Source organism: Phaseolus vulgaris, chromosome 8, assembly GCF_051622355.1.
Source record: "Phaseolus vulgaris cultivar YP4 chromosome 8, ASM5162235v1, whole genome shotgun sequence".
NCBI lineage: Eukaryota > Viridiplantae > Streptophyta > Magnoliopsida > Fabales > Fabaceae > Phaseolus > Phaseolus vulgaris.
Genome location: NC_143505.1, coordinates 59,942,800 through 59,964,530, shown reverse-complemented (window position 1 = coordinate 59,964,530; position 21,731 = coordinate 59,942,800). Strand labels below are relative to the sequence as shown.

At 30.9% G+C, this 21,731-nt stretch overlaps 2 protein-coding genes across 2 annotated transcripts; both read left to right on the top strand.

Annotated features, from left to right (window-relative positions):
* Positions 1 to 10,909: 10,909 nt before the first annotated feature.
* Positions 10,910 to 14,379, top strand: LOC137826251 (D-3-phosphoglycerate dehydrogenase 2, chloroplastic). Its single transcript, XM_068632146.2, has 5 exons — positions 10,910 to 11,540; positions 12,405 to 12,781; positions 13,088 to 13,198; positions 13,296 to 13,391; positions 13,484 to 14,379. Exons 1-5 carry the CDS (start codon positions 10,916 to 10,918, stop codon positions 14,153 to 14,155), a joined length of 1,881 nt encoding a protein of 626 aa, XP_068488247.1. The 5' UTR covers positions 10,910 to 10,915; the 3' UTR covers positions 14,156 to 14,379.
* A 2,508-nt stretch (positions 14,380 to 16,887) lies between these two features.
* LOC137827108 (RNA-binding (RRM/RBD/RNP motifs) family protein) lies at positions 16,888 to 21,669 on the top strand. Its single transcript, XM_068633320.2, has 7 exons — positions 16,888 to 17,421; positions 17,537 to 17,666; positions 17,813 to 17,930; positions 19,480 to 19,571; positions 19,676 to 19,745; positions 19,852 to 19,938; positions 20,443 to 21,669. The coding sequence occupies exons 1-7, from the start codon at positions 17,055 to 17,057 to the stop codon at positions 20,530 to 20,532; spliced, it is 954 nt and encodes a 317-aa protein (XP_068489421.1). The 5' UTR covers positions 16,888 to 17,054; the 3' UTR covers positions 20,533 to 21,669.
* Positions 21,670 to 21,731: the final 62 nt, after the last annotated feature.

The window sequence follows — 21,731 nt, the reverse complement described above, 5'->3', positions numbered from 1 at the left end:
TTTCTCTTTTGTATTGTTCACCTAATTGGAAAATCTTTTTACTGTTTGGTAAACTATGGTACTATTTGTCATCTTCTATCTTTTTTAATTATATTTATTTATCTTTTAAAAAGTTTGTTTTCATCTTTATCAACCAATTTTATCCTTTTTCAAACCTTTATCGTTTTTAATTTGTTTTCATAGTTTGAACTGTTTTTTATAAAATTAGTCTCCTATAACCTATCTGTTGAAAACGAGTTTTTATGATATATCATAAAAAAAATTAAAATTAAAATTATGTATAATGTAATTTTTGTTTCATGTTTATATACAAATATACATAAAAATAAATAAATCATGTTATATGGACCACGTTGAAAGTAACCCAAATTTAAATCCACCACATATACTGGTATTAGATAATTTAAGATAGAAGATTAGGTGTAAAAAAAATTGAAAATATCACAATTTACTCCTCCTCGGAGAAAAAAAAACAATATTTTCTTCAACGAAAATAACTGATTGACAAAAATATCAATTAATATTTAGAAAGGAAAAAAAAAGAGCCAAAGTTTTTAAAAGTGAATTAGTAGTTGAATTGGAACAAAAATATCGGTTCAATAGTGGTTAAATCATGATTCGATCCATAGTAATTAAATTTTTATATTAAAATAATATCAAATTATAACAGATTAAGGTAGAAAAATTATATGTTATTATAAATTACTAAATTGAATGTTTCATAAGACAAAAAAAATTAATAATAATTGATAATATAATTCGAATATATGTATAATTCTTAAATGTACATGTTTATTTATTTTAATCTTTAGGTCAAATTAAAAATACAAAATTTTAATTTTAGACTAATTTTGACTGATTTTGTACCAATTATTCCAAAACAAATAATTTCGTTAGATACAGAGAAGTAAAATCACTACTGGTGCAGTCTGATTTTTAAAATAGTGAAGAAAACTAAATACATAACAAATAATAGATAATATATAACAGCAACAAAAATAAAGAAAAATAGTAAACTAATAAAATGGTTTATTTACAGAAGTTTCTATATATATAATGACTCAAGCTACATTCATCTCTGTTGTTCCTCTGCAATTTCAATATCTCAGAGACTCTGCATCTTCATCCACTTCAACAGAAACACCATTCGTATATTATATTCAATAAATAAAAACTGTTTCTAGCAAGTACAAGGGGGAGTTTAGATACCTTGATTTGAGAGATTGTGAGATCCTAAATTCTTCTTTTTCATATAATATTACACATTTTTTCTGCTATATCAGAATAAGTGCTAAAGTGAAAGAGAAGCCAATTTTGAAAAGGGCATTGCAAAGGTATATGCTACAACTGTGTTAACTGTAGATGCAAAAAAAACTGACTTCAGTGAACATGGATACTATATTTGCGCCATTTATGTTACAATTAGAGTATAGGAATATGCAAATTACCAATCCATCAAAAGTTTGAGATTAGACACTGTATTGATTTTACGTACATGACATAATAAATATATTCACCTTTAACTTTATCGTTGAAATATCTCTTTGTAAATAAATCTTGTCAAATCGAAAAACTGAGAGACTGGAGGAATAGGACAAAGGAAACTTGATAGACAAGATCAGACCTTATCCCGCCAAGCTCAATGACTAAGAGACTGGAGGAGTAGGATAGAGAAACTTAATAAAAAAGATCTGATCTTATCCTAATAAGCCGAAAGACTAAGAGACTGGAGGAGTAGTGCAGAGAAAACTTGATAGACAAGATCTAACTTTATAAGAACAAACACTTTTGAGATTATTGAAGATCTCACATTGGAGATTAAAATATTTCATTCTTTATAAATGAGTGTCACTTTATAAATCAGTTTTATAAGATTGAGTTAGACTTAAAATCTACTTCTTAATAAATATTATTTCAACTATAATTAAAGATATATTTTCCCTACCAATTTCCTGAGTTTGAGAAATATACGGTCTTAAAACCAGCAGAAGATCATATTAATACTGTGAAATGCAATATTATGGTACATAATTCAAATAATTCAAAACATATGTCAAATAAGATGTTAAACAAAAACACATATTTTTCTTTCATAAGATAGAGCTAATCTAGAACCTATGTTTGTAATGATCAATTCCTTTTCTTCCCTGTAAATCTAACTATCCCAGTATACTCTCTAGATTATATAAACCTGTATTGTTCATGATGAAAACATAACCCAAAGTGGGGTTATAATACTTTTTGGAGTTAACTTCCACACTGATTTATAATCACGTTAATAGAATAATAAATTTGGTACATCACTTCAATTGTAATTGGTTATCAGCATCACTGCTTTATTTGTGAGTGTTGCAAATGATTCAGACTCTTGTATCAGCTCCAAATTTCCCAGGCAAGGGCAGTTTTCAATAAACTAGTTGCTAATTCCATGAAAACCTTCGTGCAAGAGGTTTGGAGCCTCTAAAAACTCTCATTCTTCTCCACTGTAATGTCTATTGCAACTCCACACTCTCATCATACATCTTCGTCTTCTTCCTTTACACACTTGCATTCCACATTCACAGAGTTTTATAATCTCTCTTTTCATATTAATCTATTTTGAAAAAACAAAAGAAAAATCCTCACTCACTTTCCATAGAAAAAAACATAGGCAAATTCTTCTTCCTGTACCATGTCAATTTCAACTTGCATACTATCATCTTTCAAATTTTTCAAACTCTGAAAATGCATTCTATAAAAGAATTTTCAAAATTTAAAAATGTGTTCCAAAAATATAAATCTGGAAATGTATTCCAGAAAAAGAATTTTATAAGTATTTTTTATCCACATTCTCTTGTCATCATTTTCATTATTTCGTAGAAACATTTTTGTCATTTTAGTAATAAATTTGGTGCATGTTGAAATTGATATGTTGGAAGAAAAATTTGTAAAAAAAAAAGTTAATGGCAAACTCACTTTTGTTTATAAAGGCCTTTTGCAAAAATGTGCACAACAACTGATGCGTCCCATTTTGCTTTTTGAATATTAACTAGCCACATTTGGAGTAACTCAAAATTAGTGGGCTTAATTGAAATTGAAGCGTGGAAGCAAAAGTGAATTAGTGACGATGTGGTGCCCCTGTTTTTTTATACATAGCATTTTGTTTTAGTTTTGTAAAAGATCTGGGCCTACTCAATTGGCCCAACATTTACACTAATTGTCACACGCTTTTTATATGTACACCTCATATATTTCTTTTTAATCTGGACCGTTTATTTGGCCCAATGTTTTTACTAATTGCCACCCGTTTTCTATGCACCCTATTTTCGTTCATTAATTCGGCCAACATTTTTACTATTTGCAGCCCATTTTTTATATGTGCATCACGTTTTCTTGAAATTCCTGGCTAATTCGGTTGACACAGAATAATGTTATTCGCCACCAGCTTTTTTATATTTGCAACATGTTACTGAAAAGTCTGGGCTCATTTGGTTGGATAAACATGTTTGCTATTTGTCACATCCTGTTTTTATGTATACATCCACCAGCTATGATTTTCTTTAATGTGTCTTCTATTTCCCACTTCTCCTTTTTTACATATGCAACCACAAACATTTTTTTGAATAAAATAAAATTGTAATGACAAATAAAAATGAGAATTTGACATTAAGTTCAAATAAAGTTTAGACATATGATCACATACTTCATCATCATCAGACATTTAATACTAAAGTCGTGTCATCTTGACATGATTTCAGATTGATGTAAAAAGTCGTGTCAAGTTGGCAAAACTTCAAGTTAACGTTATCAAAGTTGTGTCAAGTTGACATAAGTTCATATTGACATGGCTAAAATTGTGTCAAGGTACTATTTCACATTGACATGACTATCCTAAATATGATTATTTTTTTAAAAAAGAACTCATTTTTATAAAAGAAAAATTAAAAAAAAATAGCACTATGATGATAAAAAAAAACCAAAAAAAGTATGGTATACTTCTAAAAGAGAATGTTTTCTTTTCTAAAGATAGATTACATGAAATATGCATATAACAAAATGGATCAAATTTTAAGAGTAACCTAGTCATGACAAATTAAACTAGAGACATGATAACAAGAGTAGCAAATAATGAACATATTAGAGAGAAAAGTAAGAACTTTTTCCATGCCATTAAACAAGAGAGCAAGGGGAGAAGATGGAACTAGACACAAACAGTCACAACATATGAAACGAAATTAACATGTAAATTTCCATACCTTTAGCTGCAACACCAAATTTTGATTTTGCATATCACCCATCACCATCACCATCACAACTCACCTTTGCATTCAATAACAAACAGATCCTCTTATGGCAGCCAATTTTGACTTGGGACTGATAAACCATTCATGCACAAAATTGTGAAAGAATCTAGCTATGAACTCAAAGTGTCTCGCAAAATAAAATAAAAAAAATTATGTATTATATATAAATATTTCACAAAACACCTAATCTTAAGGTTATTTTAAACTAAATAAATATAATATCATGATATCTTATATTTTTATCTTATTTGATGTATCCCAAGAAAAAATCTGAACAATATTGGCCTCTACTCAAATTCCCAATTCAGATGTCGGTAGTTTTTGATTTTGTTTGAGGTTCCTAATACCAAGAAAATCTTATTGGACCCTTCTCTCTGCTCTGATTTTTATGAATAATGAAACGGTGTTGCTCAGAAAGAAGGCAAAATAAAATTGAACTGAGACATTCACAAAAAAACAGTTGTCAACTTTAGAACAGTTGCTTTGGTGATTTTCATTTTTATGAAGATTTTGCTTTATTTTATCTTTAGTTTTAATATCTGTGTTTGCACAAATTTTTATGAGAAATTAAATCGATATAACACAAACTAAGAGTTTGAACCACATATTCTAAGTTAAATTTGTATTCATAGAATTACATAGTATAGTATACACAGTGTTGTTCCAGGGTCTACTTTCATTATGATTTATACGTTTGATGAAAGTTAAATTAATGATATTATCAAATCAAAGGTTAACTGAGGCTAATCCACCTCAGGTAGATCAATCCATGAATAATAGAACTAATGATGTTAAAAAGGTATTTACTAAATTCAAGATAATTTAATAACAATGAACTTTAAAATTATTTGGTTATTTTTATAAAGTTTTGACTATCTGAATTTTTTTTTTTAATGGAAAACTATTTGAAAAAAAATTGGAATGACTCCAAAACTTGTGTTGGGGATAAGGATTGAGTTATTTCCTTTTATCTTTACATATCCATAAAATGAACTTTATCTTGAAAAAAATGTTGTTTTGTCAAGAAAGATTCTTAAATTGGATAAAGAAGAATATTTTCACATGCAATTAATAATTATATGTTGCTCGTTCTTAATCAGCTAAATAGTGATCATAATTTTACTTTTAATATTTAATTAACATTATTATTGCTATGCTTTCAAATTATTTATTTACTAAAATCTTATAGTATTCATCATCTAAGACGTTAAATCTAAGATTATAATGCTAAAAAAATTAAAAGTTATGTAAATGTTTTTATTTGTAAGTTAAAAATGACCTAGTTGTTAAAAGAAATACTCATGTGTACAAGGTTGCAAAAGAACATTCGTCATTTAGTTTGAAGAAATTAATAAAAAAAAGTACATCCCTTAGGAATTACTAGGGAAATAGTTGTTTTGAGCTGATAATCCCTATAAAATTATTCATAAAATTATTTGTAATCTTTCCTTTTTTATATACATTTTTATCTCCACACTAACCAAAAATTATGTTTTATATATTTTGAAGATAGGATTTGTTGACTTTTTAAATATTTATTCTTAAGAAGTAGACTTTGAGTTGATAAAAGTGACTTATAAGATGAGATTTGCAATACTTATAAAGTATATTTTTAGTAGATGTAAGATCTCCAATACGCACCCCTCACACTGAGACTATTAACTCGTGCGTGAAAATATACGTTATAGGTAGTCCGATAACGATCCAATAGCGGATAACATGATAAGTTACAAACTCTCGGTGAGATATGTTTTAAATGACTCTGATACCATATTAAGAAGTGGACTTTAAGTATAACTTCAACCTGGTAAAATTGACTTATAAGGTGAGATTTGTCCCATTTATAAAGAATAAAATATTCTAATATCTAGACTTTCAACATTTATGTTATGAAATATTGAGTTTAGTAGTTTTGTTTGCTTTTAAAAACTATAAACGACACATTATTGTTTTCTAAGATAGTTTTTAAAAATTTATTAAAAACACAATTTAATCATCTTCTTGCATTTTTCTATGTTTTGTCGTTATAATCTGAGGTTTTATACACGATCGAGGTTTCTTGTACATATTTTAATGATAATTTTTTATAATACCTAGATTTTAAATTTAAAATCCAGAGGAGATATTATTACATCTTGTAGTTATGTATTTTCATTCGTCGTTTTTGATAATTAAGTAATTTTAGTTTTCTAAATACCAATTTAATGGGTGGATGTTGTAGACAAAATAAAATTTAAGAAACTAAATGAGCACAGTAATAAAACATGGGATAAAAATATATACCCATGTCATGTGAGCATGGCATCATGTTGATGCCATTAGGTAAGTGGGAAGGTTATATAACAAACTTTCAATTATTTATTATTATAAATTTTAATTATACTAAAGTAATATATACGTCCAATACATCACACAAACTAAGATGCTAATTTTATTTAATTTCTCATTTTTTATTCTAGTTTATAAATAGCCTTCATAAATATTTTTGTAACAACGGAAGTATCACACACTCCTTTTAAACGGCGTGTCAGTGTCTAATACGAGTATCGGATACCAACACTCGTATGACACTTATAGGATACATATCCGTGAAGTGTCCAATTCAAAAAGTATTTGTTAGATTTTTGACAATTCTAATACGATTCTAACACAATTTTTTTAAAAAAAATACCGTAATTTTTTTAAAATTCAAATTTTATTGTATAAATGAAAAACATATTTTTGCTCCAAAAAATAATTTGAAACATACTTGTGCACATAAATCTTTATTGTCAATTTATATAATTCATAATTATATAATATATAGATACGTGTCCCCGTATCCTACATTTCAGAGATTTTACGTATTTTCGTGTTTGTGTCCGTGTCAGTGTCTGTGCTACATAGATCCTAATACAACAAGAAAAAAATTGAATGAAAAAGTATAAATAATAGAAAACTTTGATAAAATTTAATGATTATTTTAGTCATTAACTCGTAAACTAAATAGTCTTAAATATGTAAAAAAGAATCTTGATGGATATCTTTTTTGTTCTCGTTTTCAAAAGTTAGTTTCACCACGCATGTGAACGTGCCTGCGAATGTGAATTTTCAATTAGTGCTGCACTTGCTCAATACTAAATTTATTTCCAACGGTTTCAGCTCAAATGGAAATAAATTGAAAAACTCAAAAAAAATATTCGAATATAGATTTGCAAAACAGACATTTAAAGTAACTATAAAAATATATATTCATAAACTTTTTATAGCACTAACGGTCACGTGGTTAGAGAAACTGAATATATCAAATAATAATTTTTCTTCTAAAGCTAAATTCAGTCGAAATCAATCAAATATTATAAGAAAAACAACAACAACCTTTTATTACACTTTGTGAGATTGACTACATGTATGACATTATCAAAATTCTTAGAAATATTATTTACTCTAATATTTTTTTTTAGAATATTTTTAACATTTTTTATTTCCCTCTTTACCTCTTCGCAATAATAAAAATCAGTTAAAATTTAATATTTAATGGTCTTTTTGGTACATATATAAAATCACTTTCATTAATTTTCTACTATATTTTTCACAAAATGGTGTTGCACCATTAATCTTCTAATGAGATACTCATTATTTTGTGTTATTTCTTATATTATCATACCTTCATTTTAACATTATCCTTTTATACTACTCTTCCTTTTCGATGTTATACATTTAAAACTCAATAATATATATGTTTAGTAATTACTTTATAATTATAAACAATTTCTAAACCTTTATTTGTTTAAGTCATTTTTCTAGTTTTTATAGTATTCTACGTGTCACCTTTTCATTAATTTATTTATATTTTAAATAACTAGATTTCAAATATTTAAACTTAGAAAGTCGTGGATTTAAGAAGAACTTCAAAAGTTATGGCATAACTTTTTCTCCTATTTTTACTTTGACCTGTGAAAACCCTTTATTTTCAAAGTTCGTCTTCAAAGTTCAAATTTCTTATCAATTTACCCCTTATTTCTCCGATAAAAATATATCATCACAAAAAGCCACGTAGAATAATATTTGACATTTTCTAATAGAGTATAAATAATATTTTTACTTTTTTTTAATATGCATAATATTTGACTTGTACAAAAAACAATACCAATATATATCCGAAATATTTTTATTTTAAAACACTAAAATATTTTTAATTAATTTATTATTTTATTTTAATATTTATACCATTATAATTTATCCATTATTCATTGAAACAATATATTAATATTATTTTTTTTAGTTTAAATTTTTTATTTTTATAAAAATTTATTTAATAAATATTTAGACAATATATAAATAAAGTGCATATACAAATATACTTATTAGTTAACGAAAACGAAAAATAAAACATAAATTCCATATTTCATATTAAAACTCACATTTTATTTTTAAGAAATTCCTTAATTTTACAGTTTATTAGAATAAATAGTCTTTTTTTAACTATTATAATAACTTTTTGAATTTCGTTCCATGATTTCTATCGTTATTAATTTAGTTCAACTTCTCTAATCTGTTTTACCAAATTATAATTTTACAACGTATTAATTAGTATACTTCATAGCTTTTTTGAAGAAACAAAATTAAATTAAAATTATTTATTAAATTAGAAAAATGATTTAACCTAAATTATAAATAGTTGGTGGGGTGAGAAAAGAAAATACTAAATTATGGTTTTACTACAACAATGGGACAGTGAGTCAAAGTAGTGTGAGAGTAGTGAAACTCGCCTACCCTACCCTTTCCTTTACAACACAAACAACAATTAGTGCCATTTATTATATTTCCACAAATATTTTTAAAATGGGACCCTTTCACTCTTCACCCTGCGCTACATAAATGTTATTATATTTCCAAAACGGGATCTATCATTCACCACCGTTTCAAACTTTAATAGGTTAATTCTATTTTTAAATCATATTTTTATATATCACTTTCCTTTTCTTTCTTCTCATATCCGTTTCTTCATTTTTCATCAATCTTTTATTACATTTTTTTCTTCATTTTTTATATCTCTGGATGTTACGTTATGTGATTTATTACATATATATTTACAAATATGCTATATAGTGGTCCAATTTTAAATTTTCATGATAGCTATCAGGAGTTGCTTTCATGTGATGTGGATAATACATCTGCTACACAAAATTCATTCAATCTGCTATAAATGATGTGGAAAAAGCACAAGAGAGAAAATAAATGCACAAAAGACAAATAAATTACAAACAACGTAAAAATCTCACCGACAAAAGATAACCTAGAACGCTATAAAACATAAACAACTGTACAAAAATCATGGTCTAATAACCGGACCTAAATTAGTTGAACTTATCATTAACAATATTGATATTAATAACCCGCAACTAATCATATATATATATAACTGATAACCATTGTAAAAACAGTTATAACAAACTAATATCACTGTACCACTGTAAAACAGTTATAACAAACTCATACGGTTTCATGACAAAGTATGTAGCAAAATCCTAGTCCTTGATTGATCACTGAATATGGAGAGAGAATATAATCTACGGTCCAGATTTGTGTTGCAGGGAAATTATTGGTAGATGAGAAATTTTATTATTGTGATTTAAAACAGTACTGGACCCAGAGGGAAGAAAAAAATCGAGCATGAATATGAACGTTTGACTCAGCAGTGAAATGGAAAGACGTGTGCTTTTGAATTAAAAAAACAAAATTAAAGCATTTTTTAGTGTGATGAAACAGAGTTTGGGCAGGTTCGTAAAATCTACAAGGAATATGTTCATTGTAATAAAAAAATATTGAAGATAAAAGATTCGTGTATCAATGGACCTAATTTGGTTGCGCGCACACTAATTAACCTCTTCACCAATGATTGTTTAGCCACTGGAATAAAAAAACTTAAAAAAGCATCAAGTGAGTAATGTACATGATCATTATGTTGACGAATGCGAGAGAGAGAGTGTGTTTTTCAAACCAATGACATAGCCAATAAATGGAGTGAATTAACTCCATTGATGATCCTTGAATGTATTATGCATCTAGTAACATGTTTTTTCGTAAATTTGGTAAGTTTTTTAATGGAGAAATTAATCACTTTACACTACCTCTGTTCACTCACTCAATCCAATTTTTGTTTGTTTGTTTTTACTATTTTGGTAACCTCTTTTAAGATACTTTTTAACTTTTTTATATAGGAAAATTATGAGTTAGACGTATTTAGAAGAAATGCTCTGAGACCATCGTTTTTGATTTACTATTTAATTTGAGGAAATGAAAATAGACATTTTTGTTATGATTGGTGATGGAGTTCTTCTCACTCACCTACCCCGATTATTTATTTTTTTTCTGCAAAAAGAAAAAAGTTAATTAGTTTAAGATCCAGTGTGAGAAAAATCGACCACCAAACCAAACCCTGTGCATAAGAAATATCTCCCATTTGCGCACACTCCTCCTTCTTTCTTGGCTTTATATATAGCCAACAAAATTCAGTGCCTCTCCCTTGCGATCATTCATCATTCTATAAAGACCCATTAACGCTTTTGTTGGATTGGAACAGAGAGAGATCAAAGAAACAGAAAAAAGCAGAAAAAAAGAAAAAGCAAAAAAAAAAGAAAAAAGAATCAATGGCATCCTCTGCCTGCACCAAACCCATCTTTCCCTCATCCTTCACCCTTTCTTCTTCAGAATCAAAGTCAAAACTTTCTCACGTGTCGTTCATCAGCAGCACCACCCACTTACCCATCTACCGAAAGCTCTCCCATGTCAACCTCTCCAAGCGCTGCTTGGCGGTCAACAATGTTTTGAAAACGGCTGACGCGACAGAAACCTCGGTGCGGAGCTCGAAGTCCGAGGATGTCGGGTCTCTGGGCGATAGGCCAACGATCTTGGTCTCCGAGAAACTTGGAGAGGCGGGGCTCGAGGTGCTGCGCAGTATGGGGCACGTGGAATGCGCGTACGACCTCTCGCAGGAGGAGCTCTGCAGCAAGATCTCGTGCTGCGACGCTTTGATTGTGAGGAGCGCCACCAAGGTGACGAGGGAAGTGTTTGAAGCTGGGAAAGGGAGGTTGAAGGTGGTGGGAAGAGCCGGTGTGGGCATTGACAACGTGGATCTGCAAGCCGCCACTGAGTTTGGCTGCCTCGTCGTGAACGCGCCCACGGCCAACACCGTTGCTGCTGCCGAGCACGGCATCGCCCTCCTCGCTGCCATGGCCCGCAACATTGCCCAGGCTGACGCCTCCACCAAAGCTGGTATTCTCCTTTTCTTTCTTCTTTCTTCTTTCCTCTTCCATCATCAACCCTTTTTCAGAGATCTCTTTTTCTTCTTTTTTGTTGCCTCTGTTGGATCATCTCATATCATATATAACTTATCAGATCAATCTTATATACATATTTTTAGTCATACGATCAAAATAGTTTATATAAGTGAAGCTGTAATCTGATCTATATGTTATATAGCATACCATACTTTCATCAGATCATTTGCATATATCTAGTCTTCACATGATTCAGTGTTCTTGAGACTTTATATTGATTGGTAATTCGATCAAAAGTGTATGTATATATGGTCAGTATAGTATCTGTTCATACCATATTTGCATTTTCAAAAACTTTTTAAGAAATGTAATTTTAATTCATTTCGTTAAATTTCTATATACAAGATTTCTTACAATTTTAAAGTTATTTATGAATGTGTAATTCATTTTATGAGTAGATTAATTAATTCTGCATTATTAGAAAAATGTAATTTAACTAAGTTTTGTATATGTGTGAACTGATCACAAACTAGTTTCGAGGTTAATTAAGTTTGATATAAATGCAAATTTTGTCTAGCTGTTGAATTTAACGATGGAAATAAAGTTTGTTGGACTAATGATCATCAATAGAAATGGATGTTTTAACTTTTGAAGTGATAATTTATTAGGGACATGTTGGTTGAGACATGAAAGAATTAGTTAGGTATTGTGTTTGCTTGAGGTAGTTATGGAGAAAAACGTTTTATGTTATGTTACGTGTGCTAATTGTTGACTCGTTCGTGTGTTGGGGTACAAATTTTCCTTTATTAAGGCTTCTTGTGGATACCCATTGAGAGTGATTTTGTGGAAAAATTTGCAGGAAAATGGCAGAGAAGCAAGTATGTGGGAGTTTCTATGGTTGGAAAGACACTAGCGGTGATGGGTTTTGGAAAAGTTGGATCTGAAGTGGCGAGGCGTGCAAAAGGGTTGGGCATGCACGTGATTGCTCACGACCCTTATGCTCCGGCTGATAGAGCCCGTGCTATTGGTGTGGATCTTGTGCCCTTTGATCAGGCTATCTCCACTGCAGATTTCATCTCCCTCCACATGCCACTCACTCCAACCACCAACAAGGTCTTCAATGACGACACTTTTGCAAAGATGAAGAAGGGAGTTCGCATCGTCAACGTTGCTAGAGGAGGAGTTATTGACGAAGATGCATTGGTTAGAGCCCTTGACAGTGGAGTCGTTGCTCAGGTCAACCTCTTTTCTGCAACCTTTTTTTCTTTCCTTTTTCAATAGTAAGACATAGATACAAGTGTCTCCTATCAAAATTGAAAACTGACCTTGGTAATTTGCACAAATAGATTATGCATAATATTCTTGGTAATTCTGATTAGAGTTAAAGACAAATAACTCTTAATAGCTATATTATTCTAAAGGATTATTATGCATACAAGTTTTGTCTTTTTCAATTTTCAATGAGTCTCTCCAATGTGGCTCGTGAGTATCACATAAGGGTGCCTCAAGTTACTAACTTTGTCTAAATTGCATGTGGAGCAGGCAGCTCTTGATGTCTTCACTGAAGAGCCTCCATCCAAAGAAAGTAAGCTAGTGCAACACGAGAATGTGACTGTTACCCCTCATCTTGGAGCTAGCACCAAAGAGGCACAGGTTTGTTTTTCCTTCAGATCTGTTGTGTAGCATATATATATATATATATATATATATATATATATACATCATCTCCTGACCAATTATACTTCATCAGGAGGGTGTAGCTATTGAAATAGCTGAGGCTGTGCTAGGAGCATTGAAAGGGGAACTCTCAGCAACTGCTGTGAATGCTCCTATGGTTGCTCCTGAGGTAAGAATTGTGAATGTGACCTTCTTGTTGTTCCTTTGCTACACTGCAACTTCAATCAATGAAACAAAACATGGTGGGTTTGTGATGGTCAGGTGCTGTCAGAATTGGCCCCATATGTGGTGCTAGCTGAGAAGCTGGGGAGACTTGCTGTGCAGTTGGTTTCTGGAGGAAGTGGGATAAAATCTGTGAAGGTGGTTTATCGATCAGCCAGAGGCCCAGATGACTTGGACACAAGACTTCTGCGAGCCATGGTTACAAAGGGCATCATAGAGCCAATATCAAACACCATTGTGAACCTTGTGAATGCTGATTTCATAGCAAAGCAGAAAGGGCTTCGCATAAGTGAGGAAAAAGTGGTTGTTGATTCATCTTCTGAGCTGCCTCTTGATTCCATCCAGGTACAGATATCAGGTGTGGACTCCAAATTTGCAAGTGCTGTAGCAGAGGGTGGTCACATCAACATTGATGGTAAAGTGAAGTTTGGTGAACCTCACCTGACATGTGTGGGGTCTTTCGATGTGGATGTGAGCTTGGAAGGGAATCTAATCCTGTGCCGACAGGTGGATCAGCCCGGCATGATTGGTCGTGTTGGAAACATACTTGGTGAGCAAAATGTGAATGTGAGCTTTATGAGCGTGGGAAGGACATCTCGCAGGAAGAAGGCTATCATGGCTATTGGTGTCGATGAAGAACCAAACAAGCAGGCTCTTGACAACATTGGAGCCGTGCCTGCCATTGAAGAGTTCGTGTTCCTCAAGCTGTAGTAGTTACTAATGATGGTATATACATAAATAATGAGTATCTACGGATTTTAACCAGAAGTAAAATAGCTACTTTGGTTAAAAAGAATATGTTTTTTTGACAATTTCTCTAGTTTTTGCTACTCTCTCGAGTGCACTTGCATTTCAACATGATCTAGATCTGTTTTCACATTTTGGTGGACTAATCGTGGATGCAATATATTTTGTTTTGGCTTTCGATTGGATCATTTTCAGAATAAAACTAGCTGTTTGCAGCTAGTGAGTAGTGTGTGCACCTCTGAGTTTTCCTTTATTTTTCTTCTGAGTTTTTCAACAACTTATGTAGAGAATCTCACTCCAATAATGTAATGTACCAACTTGAACTTGCTCAAGTCCAAAGCAATAGGAGCAATCCATTTGCTTTCATCTAAAGATGCTTTAAAAGCTATCATTAAAGATAAAGTTCAAAAGGGTATCTTCACCCCAGTTCGTACAAAGAAAAGCCTGTAACATAGTGTTGTGATAATATACAAAGGTTAATGTTAAGTAGACAACTGTGTTTTGTTGATATGAATATCTAAGCATGCAAACAAGAAAAACTTCTAACAAATATTTGATTATAAGATTCATTTCTTCCTAAATGAAACCCACAATTATTTATTCCTGAGCAGAAAGATTTGATATGCTTACTTAAATATATTCCTAGTTGTTCTTGCATCATCATCTTTTGTAGTAAAAAATTAAATGCAGACACTAAAATAATACCAACTAAGATTACTATAATAGCATTTAGACATTAGGAGAGAGTGAACCATGTGCAAGCATGCTCTTGTCCCTTAAATAAATATTATTTTATTTTATTCACTTTTAATAAAATATTATTTTCTATTATTATTTTATTGTAAATGTAATTTGCTTTTTTTGTTATTTTTATATCAAGTATTAGAACACTGTTTATTTTTTTATTAGTTTTTTTATAATTTTATTATTATTGTTATCATTGCTCGTATTGAAATGATTTTATAAGCTTTGTATAACTTAAATTTGTTAAAAAATATCTCATTATTATATTTTTATTGTTTTTTTTATTATCTTTCTTCAGGTGTCAAAATGTAAGGTAAAACTCGTGTTTCCATCCCAAATGTTAATATTTTATAAAAATAAAGATTTAGTATAAGTATAACGATTTATGAAAAAACTTAAAAAACTAATAATACATTCTTTCTTATAAGTAAACAAGAAAATATACTATGAAAAAAATATTAAAATAAACTATGAAATAAAATTTATATTTATATTTGTAAATAGATGATATTGATTAAATAATAATAAAAATATTTAGACATATTTAATATATAAAACATTTTACACAATAATAAAAAAAATTAATGTAAGTCGTGACAAACTTATATAGACTAATAAATTTAAATATCCAATAAATTATACAATATGAAAAATAATATTATTTAAATAGAATTGTTAACTTATTTCAGTATAACAAGCAGATTTTTCCAATTATGGACAAAGATAAATATGTTAAATAGTTTAGTTATATTATTATATATATATATATATATATATATATATATATATATTTGGTATGAATTGCTTATGAATTTAGTTTTCATTTTTTTACTATTGAATCATTGTTAATTTTTCTTTCTTGTTGCCAGCAACTTCAATTGTCCTACAAGTTTTTTAAAATTATATCAGAAGGATGAATTTTGAGTAGAAATGTAATAATTTGAGATACTAGTTTAACACTAAATATTGGGACCTTAGTCTTCTTCCTTTAACTTTTTTTTTTCATGATATCGGACTTTTTACAATCAATTATCACAATTGATTTTTATTAGTTTTTTTAACTTAATCGAGTGATAAAAAATATTCTAAAACAATAATATGGTTTTTTATATTGAATAATTTAATCAATAACTAGATAATTCAATAATCAAGAAAAAATGTCGTATTTAGCACGAGTTAAAAAAGGGAGTAAAACAATATAGAATGAATAAATATTATCACCAAACTTTCTCTACAAAATTGAGAAAATTTAAAGGGAAAGTTAAGTGTATAACTAATTAGGTGAAATTAGAATCAATTATAAACTCAATATTTTATTAAAAAATATCTTAATAAAATAAGTAAAAACAAAAAATATTTAAATAATAAATAAGATAAAACAATTTATTTTATATATTACATAACATATATAATATAAAAAAATTCATTGTTATATTTTAAATTTTATAGCTTTTAAAATAAAGATTAATACGAACAAAATTAAAACTATACATTTAAATAAAACTATACTATAAAAAGTATTGTGAAGGTTATCATAAATTTAACCAACTCGTGTTAGAATAAATATTAAAATTTTAAATCCAACTTAGAAGATGACTAAGATAAACACAATCTTGTTTAACTAATAGCTTCTCATTAGTTATGAATTATTCCAATTTTAGTAACTACCATATTAATTAATTAGTAATTAATCAATTGAATCTACTTCTGATTTTCAGAAACAATGGTTTCAAATAGTGTATCATTTAAATAAGTGTATAAGAAAAAGAGATTGATTTTTCTGGTGACAATGTTTCAATAAATTTATTTAATATATTAGGAAATAAAAACTTAGTATTTTGTAATTGATTTAAAATTTAAATATAGTGTGCAATGTAATATGAATATTACTCTATTGGGGAGGTGTGGAAGTTCTTAGATCCATTTAAAATTCAAAAACAAAAAAGGAAATTTGTTACAAACATTGTTTTATAGAAGAGAGAGAGAGAGAGAAAGAGAGAGAGAGAGAGAGAGAGAGAGAGAGAGAGAGAGAGAGAGAGGAGTGTGTATAGAAGAAAAAAGAGATTGGGGGTTGAGTCGAGGGTTAGGGTTAGGGTTAGGGTTTGATCGCACCCACGCAATGGCTGGCACCGGCATCCACCCATACCACCAGCAATGGCCTCCGGCGGCTGCGGCTCCTCCTCCGCCACCTCCAGCCGCCGCGGCCGCTCCTCCACACGCCGGGGACGAGGTTCGAACGATATTCATAACCGGTCTTCCGGAAGACGTGAAAGAGAGGGAGCTTCAGAATCTGCTGAGGTGGTTACCCGGCTTCGAAGCTTCTCAATTGAATTTCAAAGCTGAAAAGCCAATGGGTTTCGCTTTGTTCTCCGCTCCGCACCAAGCACTCGCAGCCAAAGACATTCTCCAAGACATGCTCTTCGATCCCGACACCAAGTCCGTCCTCCACACTGAGATGGCCAAGAAGAATCTCTTCGTGAAGAGGGGTGAGCTTATTTTACCGTTCAATCTTTAGCTGTAACTGAAACTGAAACCGAAACCGAAACCTTTTCTTGCTTCGCATTTTCTAACTCTATTTCTTGGTTCGTTGTTTCTTTGTAGGAATTGGAGCTGAGGCGGGTGCTTTTGATCAAAGTAAACGGTTAAGAACGGCTGGGGATTATACACATACTGCTTATACATCTCCATCTCCTTTCCATCCTCCCCCGCCGCCTGTTTGGGGGCCACATGGGTAAGCACCACCTATATTTGACACCCACTCCAAAATAAACGAAGAAATTTTTATCTCAATGTAATAATTTTAGTTTGCATTTGTATTGATTTTACTTGTTTCACTGTGTTTGCTTTTAGTTTGTGACAATTTTTTTGATGGTCCAGATACATGGCTCCGCCGCCTCCTCCTCCATATGATCCATATGCGGGCTATCCCGTTGCACCTGTACCAATGCCTACTCCTGCTCCCATAGCAGCACCTAGCAGTTATGTTCCAGTTCAGGTGAGAGTGGCTGAAAGTATGAATTGTGCTTAATGTATGTTTGGAACTGCCTCAGGAAATCTTTATATGCGCGTGGTCTCTCTATAAACTCTCCTCATGAAAACTAACTTGATGTGAATTTATTCTCTGTATTCATGTTCCTAGTCAATGATTATATCATCACTACATGTCCTGCTCTGGTCAGCTCATATTTTAAAAGGGGAACTTGGGTTAACACATTTAGTTTCACTTGATTTCACCATCAATGATCAATCCTTGTCTTGCAATGATTAGCTCATATTTTAAAAGGAGACATGGGTTTAGTGCATTTATTTTCATTTGATTTTATTTCCCCATCAATGATTAATTTATCACTCCTTGTCTTGTTATGTTTAGAGCATATTGTAAAAGGGAAGACGGTTTTTAATCCTGGTTTACACCCATTCTATATAACACTTACTCATTTAAAATCTCTCTGGTCACAAAGGATCTGATTTCTGCTCTGGATAATTTATTTCACAACATTTATTTAACAAATGGGGAATTTATCCACATAGTACTGTGTTCATGACATGCTGAACAGACATGTAAGAGTTCTGGTATTTTATTTCAAAGTGGGTATAGGTGGGGAGGCACTTGCCTTTGAGTTTAGTGGATAAATTGTTGAATGTTGACCTAACTGGTATTCTGTGTGCATATTAGGCAGATAACTATCCCTATTTTGGCTATGATTATTATTGACAAGGAATCAAGATAAAATTAATTGATATCATTAAAGAGTTATTTTCTGTATGGATACTTGAATCTGTTGTTTTACAATTATATTGGAAAAAGCGTTAGTTCCAGACATGTAAGAGTAGTTCTGGTCTACAAATCTCATTACTACAAGAAACTACCTTGAATAGTAGTTCCAAGCCATTTTTTTTTGTAATGATAGAGTGTTTTCCGGGTTTTTGCCTGGCTTTATTTTCTAATATCACAATCTATGATGCATGGATATGATACATGGATCGGCTACGGTGATACTATTATTATAAAATAATAAGATACAATATGGGCAAGTTACATATTTAAAAATGTATGAAAATTTAGGAAATATAAGAAGTATATAACTGCAATTGTGCAAATCCAAATTAAAAACACATTTCTTAGTTATTATCAAAATAAAATAAAAATTAATAAATCATTTTTTTCAATCATAAATTACTTTCTATTATTTACATATGTAAATAGAACATTCTAACTTTGGTTTATAAAGAGACAATGTTTCTATGTTTTTATATTACGCGCATGTTTCTTGTTTTATTGGATAAAAACGCATTAAAAAATGTGGACACTTCTTCAACACGTACCATGAAGTATCCAAAAGTATGAGTATTTTATAGCTGGAAAAAGTCCAAGGTGCTTTTTAGTTGAATTCTTATCTTGCTTTATTTTTTTTCTTTGCCAGCTTATCTGAGGTTTTTGGTGTTTGATTTAATTTAGAGTTAATTATTTTGTTACTATCTCACTTTGATAATAATGCAATAACTAATAGTGCTACTATCTTTGACTTTATTATTTTGTGTAGAACACAAAAGATAATCCTCCTTGCAACACCCTGTTTATTGGGAACTTGGGAGAGAACATAAACGAGGAAGAAGTAAGGGGCCTTTTCAGTGTGTAAGTACATTTATCCCTTGACCGCTGGTTCTTCTGTTCAGTTTACATGGCATTTTCTATCTCAAAAGACGGGGAACAATCTTTTGAACAACTTTGTGTTGCAGACAACCTGGTTTTAAGCAAATGAAGATTTTGAGACAGGAGAGGCATACAGTTTGCTTCATTGAGTTTGAAGTCAGTGATCTTTTATTAAACTATTTTCTAACTTGTTAATTGGTGAATACTTGTCCTTTCCTTCTGATGATATTTCCTCAGTTTAATATTCAATGACCTATTGCAGGATGTGAATAGTGCTACCAATGTGCACCATAATCTGCAGGGTGCTGTTATCCCAAGTTCTGGTTCCGTTGGCATGCGGATACAATATCCTTTTCTATATTGTCAAGCACCCTGATATTTTCTTTCTGATTCCCCCCTCTCACATGTTCACTTTTTAAAAACTGACTCTGCATGGGGTTGTAGCTCTGGAGACTACTGAAGACTTTTTCACTAAAATGCTTGCATTTGTAACAACATACCACGAATTTGTTTGTTTACTTTGCCTGTGCATCAATGATACTAGAACCATGGTTTTCTTTCAATTCAATTATTTTTTTTAAAGGGTTTTAATTGTTTTGCAGTATGATCTAACACGAATACAGCTGCATGTGTTAGGGCTTTCATTGGTCAAAACTATATGGTAAATCTTATGATTCGGGCTTTATATTTTTTTAAGTGTTGATTTTGTTTTTCTATCTTCCATTATCCCTTAATTTGCATTCAAAAGCTCTCATTCTTTGCATTCAATTTGGTACAAAATTGGTTGTGATTTTTACATCCTGTTATGTGCACGGAATTCTTTTGGTGTTTTTCTTGACTTCTTAGTAGATATTCAAAAAATCCATTTGGAAAAAGGAAAGATAATATTCCAATTGCTGTTGCTACTGCTAATGGAGCTCTACCAGCATTGACTTATCAGTAGCTTGAAGGGGATGTACTCTGTTCTTTATGCTCCGACAAATATTACTACATAATAGGATGCATCTTGCAGCTGCACATGCATCCATTGATCATCAAGTCATCGCCATTAGCATCCTTGCTCATGTGAATGAATGCACAGTGGCATCATATACATACATTTGGCTATGTTATACTAATCGGACATGCATTTCTTGGCAACATGTGTTGGTTCCCAGATTAATTATATAGGCGTTTAGATGGTATTATCACCTGTAGAATTGATGCATGGGTCTAAATTTTGTTTAAATTGTGTGCTTTATGGTCATATACTTTCTGTGTACATTGGCATTAGGAATGCTTATTCAAACAGGCTTTTGGCTTCTATTTTCTAACTTTAGGTTCATCTGGTGCTTATTTGACATGACATCTTACGGTGATACTTTGATTTCATATCAAGACCTGGCTAGGGTCAGGAGAAATAAGGATGCCATAGCAATGATCATGCTACTTTCCACTATCATATTACCATTGTCATTACACCATATTTAACATTTTTCCCCATTCAATCCGTCATTCATGACTCCATTTAATCAGAGCATTGGTGTTGATGAGACCTATTTAAAGGAAATCCGCGGAGTTATATATTGTCTGATTTATACAGGATTTCAATACGACGAAAGCATCCTTTCATAATGGGAGATCTATTACTGCTGCTGTCATATCATTGCAGGTAATCTTTGTTTGCTTGGGTGAACTCTACCATCAAATTAGGTTGGAACTTCTGTCCAGTATCAAGTGAAGTCGCCGCCTGAGTTATACTATTAAACAGCTCACTGACTTGCTAATTCTCTGCTAGTTTTGAAAATCTACTATTGTACCAAAAGTTTAATTTGTGTAATAGAAGAAACTCATAGGTCAAGAATAAATCCCGAGGAAAATGGAGTAATGGATCCTACTACTACTACTACTAGGTTCATAATTATCTATGAATAGTGGTCCAAGTTTTGCCATGAAAATTGCAACTAGAGACATTAATTGTTGTACTAAATTCAATTATACCCAACACCAATGCATCAAAGTACTGGATGCTTGTGTTAGAACTAAAGCTAACAGTTGACCGTTATTTAATGGCCATTTTGTCCTGACTACGTTTGCAGTATTTTCCAGTGGAATGGTATGACATTTTAGTAGGTTTATCAAATGTTTAATCATGCATTCACA

Excerpts from the sequence above, each read along its gene's own strand:
- LOC137826251 (XM_068632146.2), top strand. The coding sequence starts at position 10,916 with ATGGCATCCTCTGCCTGCACCAAACCCATCTTTCCCTCATCCTTCACC. Across the intron at positions 11,541-12,404 it reads TGACGCCTCCACCAAAGCTG|GAAAATGGCAGAGAAGCAAG; the intron begins GTATTCTCCTTT and ends AAAAATTTGCAG. Across the intron at positions 12,782-13,087 it reads ACAGTGGAGTCGTTGCTCAG|GCAGCTCTTGATGTCTTCAC; the intron begins GTCAACCTCTTT and ends CATGTGGAGCAG.
- LOC137827108 (XM_068633320.2), top strand. The coding sequence starts at position 17,055 with ATGGCTGGCACCGGCATCCACCCATACCACCAGCAATGGCCTCCGGCG. Across the intron at positions 17,422-17,536 it reads GAATCTCTTCGTGAAGAGGG|GAATTGGAGCTGAGGCGGGT; the intron begins GTGAGCTTATTT and ends GTTTCTTTGTAG. Across the intron at positions 17,667-17,812 it reads CCTGTTTGGGGGCCACATGG|ATACATGGCTCCGCCGCCTC; the intron begins GTAAGCACCACC and ends TTGATGGTCCAG.